General features: G+C 42.7%; 1 protein-coding gene across 12 annotated transcripts in view; it reads right to left on the minus strand.

Moving 5' to 3' along the window:
• LOC134226083 (sodium/potassium-transporting ATPase subunit alpha) overlaps positions 1–12687 on the minus strand; it is a 209110-nt gene that overhangs the window by 41747 nt on the left and 154676 nt on the right. For 9 of the 12 annotated variants that reach the window (XR_009983398.1, XM_062706641.1, XM_062706632.1 and 6 more), the window contains one exon: positions 6569–6649. The exons of the other annotated variants lie outside the window; for them this stretch is intronic. Coding sequence is in view for 8 of the 9 variants with exons in the window: in XM_062706641.1 (XP_062562625.1) it covers positions 6569–6649 (81 nt within the window). In the remaining variant the exon portion in view is untranslated. The remainder of the gene's footprint in view (positions 1–6568; positions 6650–12687) is intronic. 12 annotated transcript variants of the gene reach the window in all.

Genomic DNA, 12687 nt, shown 5'->3' on the forward strand with positions numbered 1-12687 from the left:
TTGATTTAAATTGCCTACAACTTCTGTTGCAGATGGCAGTAGAGCAACTGTGCGAGCTACGTCTGTTTATCCGTGCTTTACATGCTGCACTTGAGACTGCACAACGGTAGGCTATTGAAGAAACAGCGAAGGATCCGGTAGAGGGGTGATGATAATAATTAGTCAACTATATGGATTCAACTGAAACGCGGAGAATTTGCGGTTAACTTCTCCCCCCTCGGAGGAACTCATTCGAATGCCGTTGTTATGAATCATCAATAATCAGTTTTAGAGTAATGTTTTGTTACTTTTGTTCTACATTGACGAGTGCAGCATTGAAGCAGTTATAGATTAAAATTTCTTCCAGACAGAACGATTGGTAAAGCGTTGCAATGTTGGCACATACCATACCATACTCATCATCCCGCATATGGGAACCGTTGCAAACTACTTGGGATAGATCACAAGCTGTCTTCAAGGCAAAAAAAAAACCTCGTTACCGGTAAAATTGAGTTTCCGGAACTTCTCACGCGATTACATCTTTATGCGATTGGATCGAACAATGCAACACCATACCTTCCACGACGATTGCAGGAAGGAGCCATTTATCAGGATCAGGATTCTGATTGAATCATGTCTAAAATTTTTGTCAAATCCTTAGCGAGATTTTGAACGGAAGCCTAATTTGTATTCTGGTCAAATCCTGAACAGGATTTTGGTCGAGTTCTGAAACGGAATCTCGTCAGATCCTCAATCGGAATATAGTCGAATGCTGAACGAGATTCTGGCCGAATCATAAAAAAAATTCTGATCGTATCCTGAACAGGATTCTGGTCGAATCCCGAACAGAACTCTGTTCGAATCCTGAACACGATTCTTATCGAATCATGACCAAAATTATGGTCGAATCCTGTAAGGAATTCTGGTCGTCCAGAATCTTGTTTAGGATTCGACCAGAATCCTGTTCAGGATTCGACCAGAATTCTGTTCAGGATTCAATCAGTATCATATTCAGGATTCGACAAGAATCCTGTTTAGGATTCGATCAGAATCCTGTTCAGGATTCGACCAGAATCCTGTTCAGGATTCGACCAGAATCCTGTTTAGGGTTTGACCAGAATCCTGTTCAAGGTTCGACCAGAATCCTGTTCAGGATTCGACCAGAATCCTGTTCAGGATTCGATCAGAATCCTGTTCAGGATTCGACCAGAATCCTGTTCAGGATTCGACCAGAATCCTGTTTAGGATTCGACTAGAATCCTGTTCAGGATGCGACCAGAATCCTGTTCAGGATGCAACCAGAATCCTGTCTAGGGTTCTACTAGAATCATGTTCAGGATTCGACCAGAATCCTGTTTAGTATTCGACCAGAATCCTGTTCAGGATTCGACCAGAATCCTGTTCAGGATTCGACCAGAATTCTGTTCAGGATTCGACCAGAATCCTGTTCAGGATTCGACCAGAATCCTGTTCAGGATTCGACCAGAATCCTGTTCAGGATTCGACCAGAATCCTGTTCAGGATTCGACCAGAATCCTGTTCAGGATTTGACCAGAATCCTGTTCAGGATTTGACCAGAATCCTGTTCAGGATTCGACCAGAATCCTGTTCAGGATTCGACCAGAATCCTGTTCAGGATTCGACCAGAATCCTGTTCAGGATTCGACCAGAATCCTGTTCAGGATTCGACCAAAATCCTGTTCAGGATTCGACCAGAATCCTGTTCAGGATTTGACCAGAATCCTGTTCAGGATTCGACCTGAATCCTGTTCAAGGTTCGACCAGAATCCTGTTCAGGGTTCGACCAGGATCCTGTTCAGGGTTCGCCCAGAATCCTGTTCAGGAGTCGACCAGAATCCTGTTCAGGATTCGACCAGAATCCGGTTCAGGATTCGACAAGAATCCGGTTCAGGATTCGACAAGAATCCTGTTCAGGATTCGACAAGAATCCTGTTTAGGATTCGACCAGAATCCTGATCAGGATTCGACCAGAGTCCTGTTCAGGATTCGACCAGAATCCTGTTCAGTATTCAACCAGAATCCTGTTCAGGATTCGACCAGAATCTTGTTCAGGATTCGACCAGAATCCTGTTCAGGATTCGACCAGAATCCTGTTCAGGATTCGACCAGAATCCTATTCAGAATTCGACAAGAATCCTGTTCAGGATTCGACCAGAATCATGATCAGGATTCGACCAGAATCCTGTTTAGGATTCGACCAGAATCCTGTTTAGGATTCGACCAGAATCCTGTTCAGGATTCAACCAGAATCCTGTTCAGGATTCGACCAGAATCCTGTTTAGGGTTTGACCAGAATCCTGTTCAGGATTCGACCAGAATCCTGTTCAGGATTAGACCAGAATCCTGTTCAGGATTCTATCAGAATCCTGTTCAGGATTCTATCAGAATCCTGTTCAGGATTCTATCAGAATCCTGTTCAGGATTCTATCAGAATCCTGTTCAGGATTCTATCAGAATCCTGTTCAGGATTCTATCAGAATCCTGTTCAGGATTCTATCAGAATCCTGTTCAGGATTCTATCAGAATCCTGTTCAGGATTCTATCAGAATCCTGTTCAGGATTCTACCAGAATCCTGTTCAGGATTCTACCAGAATCCTGTTCAGGATTTAACCAGAGTCCTGTTCAGGATTCGACCAGAATCCTGTTCAGGATTCGACCAGAATCCAGTTCGGGATTCGACCAGAATCCTGTTCAGGATTCGACCAGAATCCTGTTCAGGATTCGACCTGAATCCTGTTCAAGGTTCGACCAGAATCCTGTTCAGGGTTCGACCAGGATCCTGTTCAGGGTTCGCCCAGAATCCTGTTCAGGAGTCGACCAGAATCCTGTTCAGGATTCGACCAGAATCCGGTTCAGGATTCGACAAGAATCCGGTTCAGGATTCGACAAGAATCCTGTTCAGGATTCGACCAGAATCCTGTTTAGGATTCGACCAGAATCCTGATCAGGATTCGACCAGAGTCCTGTTCAGGATTCGACCAGAATCCTGTTCAGTATTCGACCAGAATCCTGTTCAGGATTCGACCAGAATCTTGTTCAGGATTCGACCAGAATCCTATTCAGGATTCGACAAGAATCCTGTTCAGGATTCGACCAGAATCATGATCAGGATTCGACCCGAATCCTGTTCAGGATTCGACCCGAATTCTGTTCAGGATTCGACCCGAATCCTGTTCAGGATTCGACCAGAATCCTGTTCAGGATTCGACCAGAATCCTGTTCAGGATTCGACCAGAATCATGTTCAGGATTCGACCAGAAACCTGTTCAGGATTCGACCAGAATCCTGTTCAGGATTCGAGCAGAATCCGGTTCAGGATTCGACAAGAATCCTGTTCAGGATTCGACCAGAATCCTGTTTAGGATTCGACCAGAATCCTGATCAGGATTCGACCAGAGTCCTGTTCAGGATTCGACCAGAATCCTGTTCAGTATTCGACCAGAATCCTGTTCAGGATTCGACCAGAATCTTGTTCAGGATTCGACCAGAATCCTGTTCAGGATTCGACCAGAATCCTATTCAGGATTCGACCAGAATCCTATTCAGGATTCGACAAGAATCCTGTTCAGGATTCGACCAGAATCATGATCAGGATTCGACCCGAATCCTGTTCAGGATTCGACCAGAATTCTGTTCAGGATTCGACCAGAATCCTGTTCAGGATTCGACCAGAATCCTGTTCAGGATTCGACCAGAATCCTGTTCAGGATTCGACCAGAAACCTGTTCAGGATTCGACCAGAAACCTGTTCAGGATTCGAGCAGAATCCGGTTCAGGATTCAACCAGAATCCTGTTCAGGATTCGACCAGAATCCTGTTCTGGATTCGACCAGAATCCCGTTCAGGATTCGACCAGAATCCTGTTCAGGATTCGACCAGAATCCTGTTCAGGATTCGACCAGAATCCTGTTCAGGATTCGACCAGAATCCTGTTAAGGATTCGACCAGAATCCTGTTCAGGATTCGACCAGAATCCTGTTCAGGATTCGACCAGAATCCTGTTCAGGATTCGACCAGAATCCTGTTCAGGATTCGACCAGAATCCTGTTCAGGATTCGACCAGAATCCTGTTCAGGATTCGACCAGAATCCTGTTCAGGATTCGACCAGAATCCTGTTCAGGATTCGACCAGAATCCTGTTCAGGATTCGACCAGAATCCTGTTCAGGATTCGACCAGAACCCTGTTCAGGATTCGACCAGAATCCTGTTCAGGATTCGACCAGAATCCTGTTCAGGATTCGACCAGAATCCTGTTCAGGATTCGACCAGAATCCTGTTCAGGATTCGACAAAAGTCCTGTTCAGAATTCGAAAAGAATCCTATTTAGGATTCGACCAGAATCCTGTTTAGGATTCGACCAGAATCCTGTTTAGGGTTCGACCAGAATCCTGTTCAGGATTCGACCAGAATCCTGTTCAGGATTCGACCAGAATCCTGTTCAGGATTCGACCAGAATCCTGTTCAGGATTCGACCAGAATCCTGTTCAGGATTCGACCAGAATCCTGTTCAGGATTCGACCAGAATCCTGTTCATATTTCGACCAGAATCTTGTTCAGGATTCGACCAGAATCCTGTTCAGCGTTCGTTCAGAATCCTGTTCAGCATTCGACCAGAATCCTGTTTAGGATTCGACAAGAATTTTGTTCAGGATTCGACCAGAATTCTGTTCAGGATTCGATCAGAATCCTGTTCAGGATTCGACAAGATTCCTGTTTAGGATTTGACAAGAATCTTGTTCAGGATTTGACAAGAATTTTGTTCAGGATTCGACTAGCATCCTGTTCAGATTTCGACCAGAATCTTGTTCAGGATTCGACCAGAATCCTGTACAGGATTCGACCTGAACCCTGTTCAGGATTCGACCTGAATCCTGTTCAGGATTCGACCAGGATCCTATTTAGGATTCGACCAGAATCCGGTTCAGGATTCGACAAGAATTCTGTTCAGGATTCAACCAGAATCCTGTTCAGGATTTGACCAGATTCCTGTTCAGGATTCGACCAGAATCCTGTTCAGGATTCGACCAGAATCCTGTTCAGGATTCGACCAGAATCCTGTTCAGGATTTGACAAGATTCCTGTTCAGGATTTGACAAGAATCTTGTTCAGGATTCGACTAGCATCCTGTTCAGATTTCGACCAGAATCTTGTTCAGGATTCGATCTGAATCTTGTTCAATGTTCGACCAGAATCCCTTTCAGGGTTCGACCAGAATCCTGTTCAGGATTTGACAAGAATCTTGTTCAGGATTTGACAAGAATCTTGTTCAGGATTCGACTAGCATCCTGTTCAGATTTCGCCCAGAATCCTGTTCAGCATTCGACCAGAATCCTGTTCAGGATTCGACAAGTATCCTGTTCAGGATTCGACCAGAATCCTGTTCAGGAGTCGACCAGAATCCTGTTCAGGATTCGACCAGAATCCTGTTCAGGATTCGACCAGAATCCTGTTCAGGATTCGACCAGAATCCTGTTCAGGATTCGACAAGATTCCTGTTCAGGATTTGACAAGAATCTTGTTCAGGATTCGACTAGCATCCTGTTCAGATTTCGACCAGAATCTTGTTCAGGATTCGACCTGAATCTTGTTCAAGGTTCGACCAGAATCCTGTTCAGGGTTCGCCCAGAATCCTGTTCAGCATTCGACCAGAATCCTGTTCAGGATTCGACAAGTATCCTGTTCAGGATTCGACCAGAATCCTGTTTAGGGTTCGACCAGAATCATGTTCAGGATTCGACCAGAATTCTGTTCAGGAATCGACCAGCATCATGTTCAGGATTCTGGTTAAATCCTGAACAGGATTCTTGTCGAATTGTAAATAGGATGCTGGTCAAATCCTAAATAGGATTCTGATCGAAATTTGAACAGGACTCTGATCGAATCCTCAACAGGGTTCTGGTCCAATCGTGGACAGGATTCCGGTCGATGCCTGGACAGGATTCTGATCGAATCATGAAAAGGATTCTGGTCCAATTCTGAACATCCTGGTCGAATGCTGAACATGAAACTGGTCAAAACCTGAACAAGATTGTGATTGAATGCTGAAGGAGAATGAGGCTGTTTGAACTCTGAACAGAATTTTGTCTAATTCTGAACATAATTCTGGTCGAATTTTGAATAAAATTAAGGCGAATTTTGAAGAAGATTGTGATCGAATCTGGTTGAAATCTGAACAGCTTCCTGATCAAACCCCGAACTATACTCTGTTCGAATCCTGAAGAAAAGAAAAGTTGTTGGCGGACCATAATGAAAATTCTGATGCACGTTCTACCTAAATATCAAATAGTAAAATGGATTCCAACTGAACTTCTCAAGACAACACAACTTAGACCACGTTGTGAACTTGCAATATTGAGCCTCCCAAATAAGATAGTTCCTGAAAATGATTTCAATTTTTGTGAAATTACATTCGACGGAATAAACGTTAGACTTATTAACAATGATTAGTACCCATTCCAAGAAAACAAATGAAGCAGTTAGTACCGAATGATTAGCAAAAAAAAAACCTCCACCAGCTTAACTGGAAAACAGAGTGCGCGCACATCAAAATCGGCGGAGTGTACTACCTTGTATTGACCATCGGCGGTTCGGTTGTCATCCTTCAGCGGTGCCACCGTGGCGACTCGGTACGAGTCCGTCCTGCCGGTCTGGGGCCCAAAACGGAGCATACACGCACACACAAATACAAACACACGGGCAAATGGTGGCGCGAGCGCATTCAATGTAACAGCAACAGCAGCGGCAGCGGCAATTACGATGGCGATGATAACAGGCGAACGGTTGATGATGCAAAATGCAGGATGGAATGCAAAAATAAACGCAAACGCACAATCAAATGACACATAATGTGGGAGTGGTCACAAACGCATGGAAATAAAAATAAAAGAACGAAAAATCATCATGATTAGCGGGTTTTCTAATAAGGACTATTCACAGCAATGCTTACGAGCTAGGGTTTGGGAAGGAAACTTGAGTTTCGCCAGAAGCAATGGATAACAGATTGTTGTAATGGAACCACTGTGACAGATGATTCGATTGCCATGCTCGAAATTCAAGTTCCCTTACCGGGAGGAGGTTGCGAGGATGCTGGGTTTAACAGAAGGACGAGATTCGATTCGACGGAAAATGCGCTTCAATTAGTCGTGCAAATGCATTGCAGCTAGACGGTAAACGATGGAGCCAACGGATATCGATTTCCCGACGCTGTCGCCGTGGGTCGGTCGGACGACCTGCAACATTCTAATAAAGTGCGAGTATGGAGACGTTCGAAGGCACCACCGCATCACTGGACGTGACATGGCGGTGATGGGAACCGAGGACGAGCACGTTTGCACGTTTTTCTGTTGTTGCCAACTTCTCTCGCACGCGCTTCATCCCCTCAGTTTGGGGGGAACGGGAACTCACGAGCGGTAAAAATCGCGTGAGCGAGAGCACAGCACTCCTAAGACGTCCTCCGAGCACGTACAACCCGTGTTCATAACCCTATGGAGACGGCCACCGCGCACACACACACACAGGATGGAACATGCGCAGTGCATCTTTTCGGGACTTACATAATCTGGCGACGGTCTTCGGACGGTGGCTGATGCCCGCGGAAGGGAATTTCCAATTATCCAAATAAGCCTGGCCCCTCTTCGCTGATAGCATCCTCGGCCGAGGAACCAGCTGGTCGGAAAACGGTTCAGAAATTACTTTGAATCAATTACGTAATGGAAATGCGATTTTCCGCGTGTCCTTCAAAATTAATGGTCTCATTAAATGGGTTGACGCAAATGTGATGCCTTGTGGAACCAAGCCTACTTCGGGGTGATTTGCATCGAAACGGACGGTGTCTGATGGATAGGTGGATGATGATGATGGGCCATAGTGAGCTCCCGTTTCAAGACCGATATCGCATTCTTCCAATCGTGTAGCAACTGGTGGAAATCTCATTAGAGGCGCAGAAAAGCACCTTAATGCTTAAGGTCGTCGCCACTCGGGGGGGACCATCGTGCGAACGATGATTAATGAGCAGCGCGTCCGTCTTCCCAGCTATTCTTGGCCGGTGGCCAGCTGCGACGGACGGAATATTATGGCACACTATTTCTCGCGCATAAACATACGACGCGTAGTACTTTGGGTGTCGCAGTCAGCCAGCGTTTGGTTGACAACGCAAACGCCGACCATGAAAACAGAAAATTCCCTCTCGGCACTTTGCTTGACGATGGAAACGCGTGGTCAAAAACGTAAACAAAATGAATTTCATCTGTAGGTCCGTTGTGAACATTGTACTTCATTCATTATAACGGAATTGGTTAAATAGCGCAACGATCAGCTGATTTGAAGCACGCAATAAATGGTTATTGCACAATAATTAAAAAAACATCGAACGCATTACAAACGAGCTAGATATGACGCGAAAAAAAATATGTTCGATTGCTGATAAGAGCACCTTCAAACATCGTTGGAATTTTTTTTTTATCAAATCCGACATTGTCAATGTTAACTCATCTTCGATTCCAATGTTGGTGGTCAACGCGTGTGTTGTTATCGCGACTATCGTTAGTTCACGTGAGTTGTATCCACTGCAGAAGCTTGTTGACGAATGCCTTGAAATAATTCGGGGATTAGTTCAATCAAGGTCAACGTGTTCCAAATTATCAAAACCAGTAAAGTCGATTTTGGAACAGGTGTATCGATGCAAAAATTATATAATTTTACGCCATACAGCACGTAAGTAGGTAAGCTCTTATCAGGGTAGCAGCACTGACTGTCAACAACTGCTGCCGCAGGACAGGATTAAACCGGGATCCTCCAGTATGGGAAACCATTGTTCGATACTGCAGTTGTTTGATAAGCCGTGCTCGCTTATTGATGGAGCGGAAGCAACAAACGGGTGATTGATTTGAGATGGTGGAATTTTTTCCGACATCTCATTTAATTTTTTATCAAATGTTTAAGCTAAGGAGTGTATCTTCCATGACATTAATCAACCCACTCTTAGGTTTACTTCCGTCCTATCTACCATCAACGCAAATCTGTTCGAATTTCCATCGGGAATGGGTTTTAATTTCGAATGTGTGTGTTTGCATTTCCAACGAAAATTCTTTCGTATTTCCAACGGAAATATGTTTGAATTTCCAGAGGAAATGCATTTGAATTTCTAACAGAAATGTGTTTGAAAGTCGTTTGAATTTCCAACAGAAACTCGTTTTTTCGAATTAATGTTTACCAATGGAAATTTGTTCTAAATTGAATCTAAATTCCACGGGAAACTCGTTTATCTAAACACGGCAAATTTGATAAAATTTCCAAAAGCAAAACGTTTGAATTCCACATTCCATTTTTGTTAATTCTATTCTTTAACTTATTTAAGGTATAAGTATAAGGTAAAAGTGTAAGCTTTGCTCACTAGCAAAAATGTATTGCGCAAAACTTATACTTTCGACTAGGTTGGGATATGACATAAACCGCCATCAGTGATGTTTGTTCTGGTGCCAGAGGAAAACAGCTGCAGACAAATCGGTGGATACTGTGGATATACAACTATAAAGCACATCATGTGACGATTGGGCAAATCAACCATCCGGAAGATATTCAACTTGCAAAAAGAAGCTAACCGCGGTGGAGGTTGGTACTCGGATTCTGATGGCTTTTTTGCAAAAATCTTCTCCAGTAAGAGAGTAGCCATCGAGCAAGCGTTGAGCAGTGCGTGTTTTAGTCGTCGTGAAGTAGTTAAGATATCGAATCAGTCTTCGGAAAAATACGTTGCTTTTCCGTTTAGGGCGTCGTGCGAATGAAATAATTAGTCGCTTACCAAGGCGATTTTCAATATATTTCCTTACCAACTAACACACTATTCCTTTCCAGTGCGCTCATGGAGAATCAGAGGATTCCTCGGTCTCTTGTAGCAATGAGTGTCGAACTAATTGTCATTCCCTTATCCAAATTGACTGTGAGGACGTGGCCGGCATCATTATTGGCCTTGAATTGAAAAAAACTCCGAAGCATGTACAGTGAGAAAAGCTTTTCGATCGGTCACATTAGATTGCAATTCACGTCGCGGAATGCGTGGAAACTGGCAATCTGAAGAGAGGTAGGTCGGACAGCATTGTTTGTTACACTCCTCGAAGGTGGGGCAGGTGCAGGTGTCTATTCGCGTGATCTGAGATTATAATAGTCTCACTCACTGGGTAAACACTGTACTGTGCTTCAAGCGAAAAAAAAATTTTGCCGTTATGTGTGAAGTGCATTACAGCGAAACATTATGGGCCAAGCAAAATACTTCTGCTCGGATAGCCAAGCAGCTTTTAAAGCTTCGGCCAACTCAAGGTCGAAGTTAGTAATCACATGTGAAACTCAAAGTAAGGAATTGAATTCATTGAAAATTTGACACATTATATAAGACCTGGCCGGGGGCCCTCCTTAGTCGTGCGGTTAGACGCGCTGCCACAAAGCAAGACCATGATGAGAGTGGCTGGGTTCGATTCCCGGTGCCGGTCTAGGCAATTTTCGGATTGGAAATTGTCTCGATTTTCCTGGGCATAAAAGTATTATTGTGTTAGCCTCATGATATACGAATGCAAAAATGGTAACCTGGCTTAGAAACCTCGCAGTTAATAACTGTGGAATTGCTTAATGAACACTAAGCTGCGAGGCGGCTCTGTCCCAGTATGGGGATGTAATGCCAAGAAGAAGAAGATGAGACCTGGCCATTCGTCGATAGCTGAAAACGAATTGGCTGATGAGTTAGCTCGCACTGGAGCATCACAGCCCACATTTACACTTTTTGTTCAGCTAAAAAATATTTTGACATCGATTGTTTATAACGGTGATTCCGATGCTCATTCACCAAAAGCAGAAAAACAACCTGTAATCTAGACAGTAAATGCGTGTATTGTAGATATACCGAATAGAAAAGTTCCAAAAATAGATCTTAACCTACAATATTTATTCAAGTGTTTAATTTATCTTTAATTATCAACCGATATTCAACAATTTCAATGAATAATATGAGCATTATCTTAATCGGTTTACAAACTGGGATGTGTAAACTCCAGAACCGATAGCAGTTCAACTGATTATACAATCGAATCATGGTGCAAACGGGCTGGTTATAATCAAACTGAGTGCAGTGAAGCCCAGCTTGCAGCAAAGTTCGCTGTTTCAGCATTTTTCCTGGTACTGGTACGCAGAAACCATTCCCGTACTATTTTCTACTATCCCGGACTGTTTATGGGCGTGTCAAATTTCAATTATTTACAGTTTTGATTTTAAAGAAGAAGCTGTCCCTCTCTTTCACTGTTTCAAGAACAGGAAAGAATAAAAATTTGCGAAAGTTTCAGGAAACAATTTACAGTTTAATTCACAGTTTAAGATGCTGAAACATCGAGCATAGAAATCTAAATATGAGGAGCATTAGCGGGGCAGAAGTCAAAACGATTCCCAACGTCAAAACGACTTAATAACGAACTTGCTAATAATTATTGTCGAGATTTAGTCGGAAACAGTTTCCTACTGTCAGAATAGGATTTGTAGCAGGCGTCATTATGGCTAGCGTGGAAAGCTGGATATGAGCAAATCGAACCAGCTTTCTTTTGCCAATGAAGAAAGATCAGTTTCCTCGCTGATACTTCCAAATGTTTGGTTCAGGGAAGGTTGTTCAATCTATATTCTCCAAAATTACCATCCGATTGCTTCAAAATTTCACTTCTGTTTAAATTCTCGTTTCTTTGTGCTATTTAACTGATTCTGTTGAATAACAGTCAAAAAATCACATGAGCAGGTGATCTTAGCTAAGAGCTAAGCTGAACCATTGCCATTTTTTTTAACGTTTTTTAGCAATGCACAGTGGCTAAAATCGAGTTTTTAGCGCGTTTATTTAATAGTATCTTTATAAAGTGATTTAGCGTGATGGCGTCTTCGAGACATTTTATTAGTAAGTTGACGCGCTACTTTGGAGGTATTCATCCTTATGAACAATCCCCCTAAGAGTGAGATGAAAAATTTATTTTTTGCACTTCACAACATATAAAGTTTGATTCTTCATAAAAGTTGTAGCAAAAATTCTCCTGAAAAACTTTGTCGAAAACACCGAGTTCGTAATTTCTTTACTTTTGGAGATTTATTCATTTTTATGCCAACAAGTTTTGAGCATGTTCGATGTATAAGCAACCACGCACATGGAGACGCATGGTGCATTAGTTCATCAACTCATTGAAGGGTGATTGATTTCTACTTTGAATAGTAGGAAATGGTTTTTGATGAAACATTCCTTACATTCGCTTACAACTCTACAGTTCAGGTAATAATTTAAAGTTCATTACTTGTACTTTGTTATGCGTATGAGATTGACTGCCACAATTTGCCCCTTATCAAATTGTAGTGATATTAAATATGACTAAAAAATCCAATAAAACTGTTATAGCTTTCTTATTTCTAAAGTTTTTAAGTCACAATAGTCACCAAACGACGTATTTTAATATTATCTAAAACTTTCTAGAACATGCACATAATGTATAAATTAAAGTGAAAAAGATATGGTGAAAAAACACATTTTAAAGGTTTGTCCGCATAAAACGTAAAAAGTCTCCAAAAGTAACGGAATTACGAACTTGGTGTCTTCGGCAAAGTTTTTCAGGAGAACTTTTGCTACAACTTTTATGAAGAATCAAATCTTATATGTTGTGAAGTGGAAAAAATAAAT

The sequence above is a fragment of the Armigeres subalbatus genome, chromosome 1 (genome assembly GCF_024139115.2).
Source record: "Armigeres subalbatus isolate Guangzhou_Male chromosome 1, GZ_Asu_2, whole genome shotgun sequence".
Taxonomy (NCBI): Eukaryota; Metazoa; Arthropoda; class Insecta; order Diptera; family Culicidae; genus Armigeres; species Armigeres subalbatus.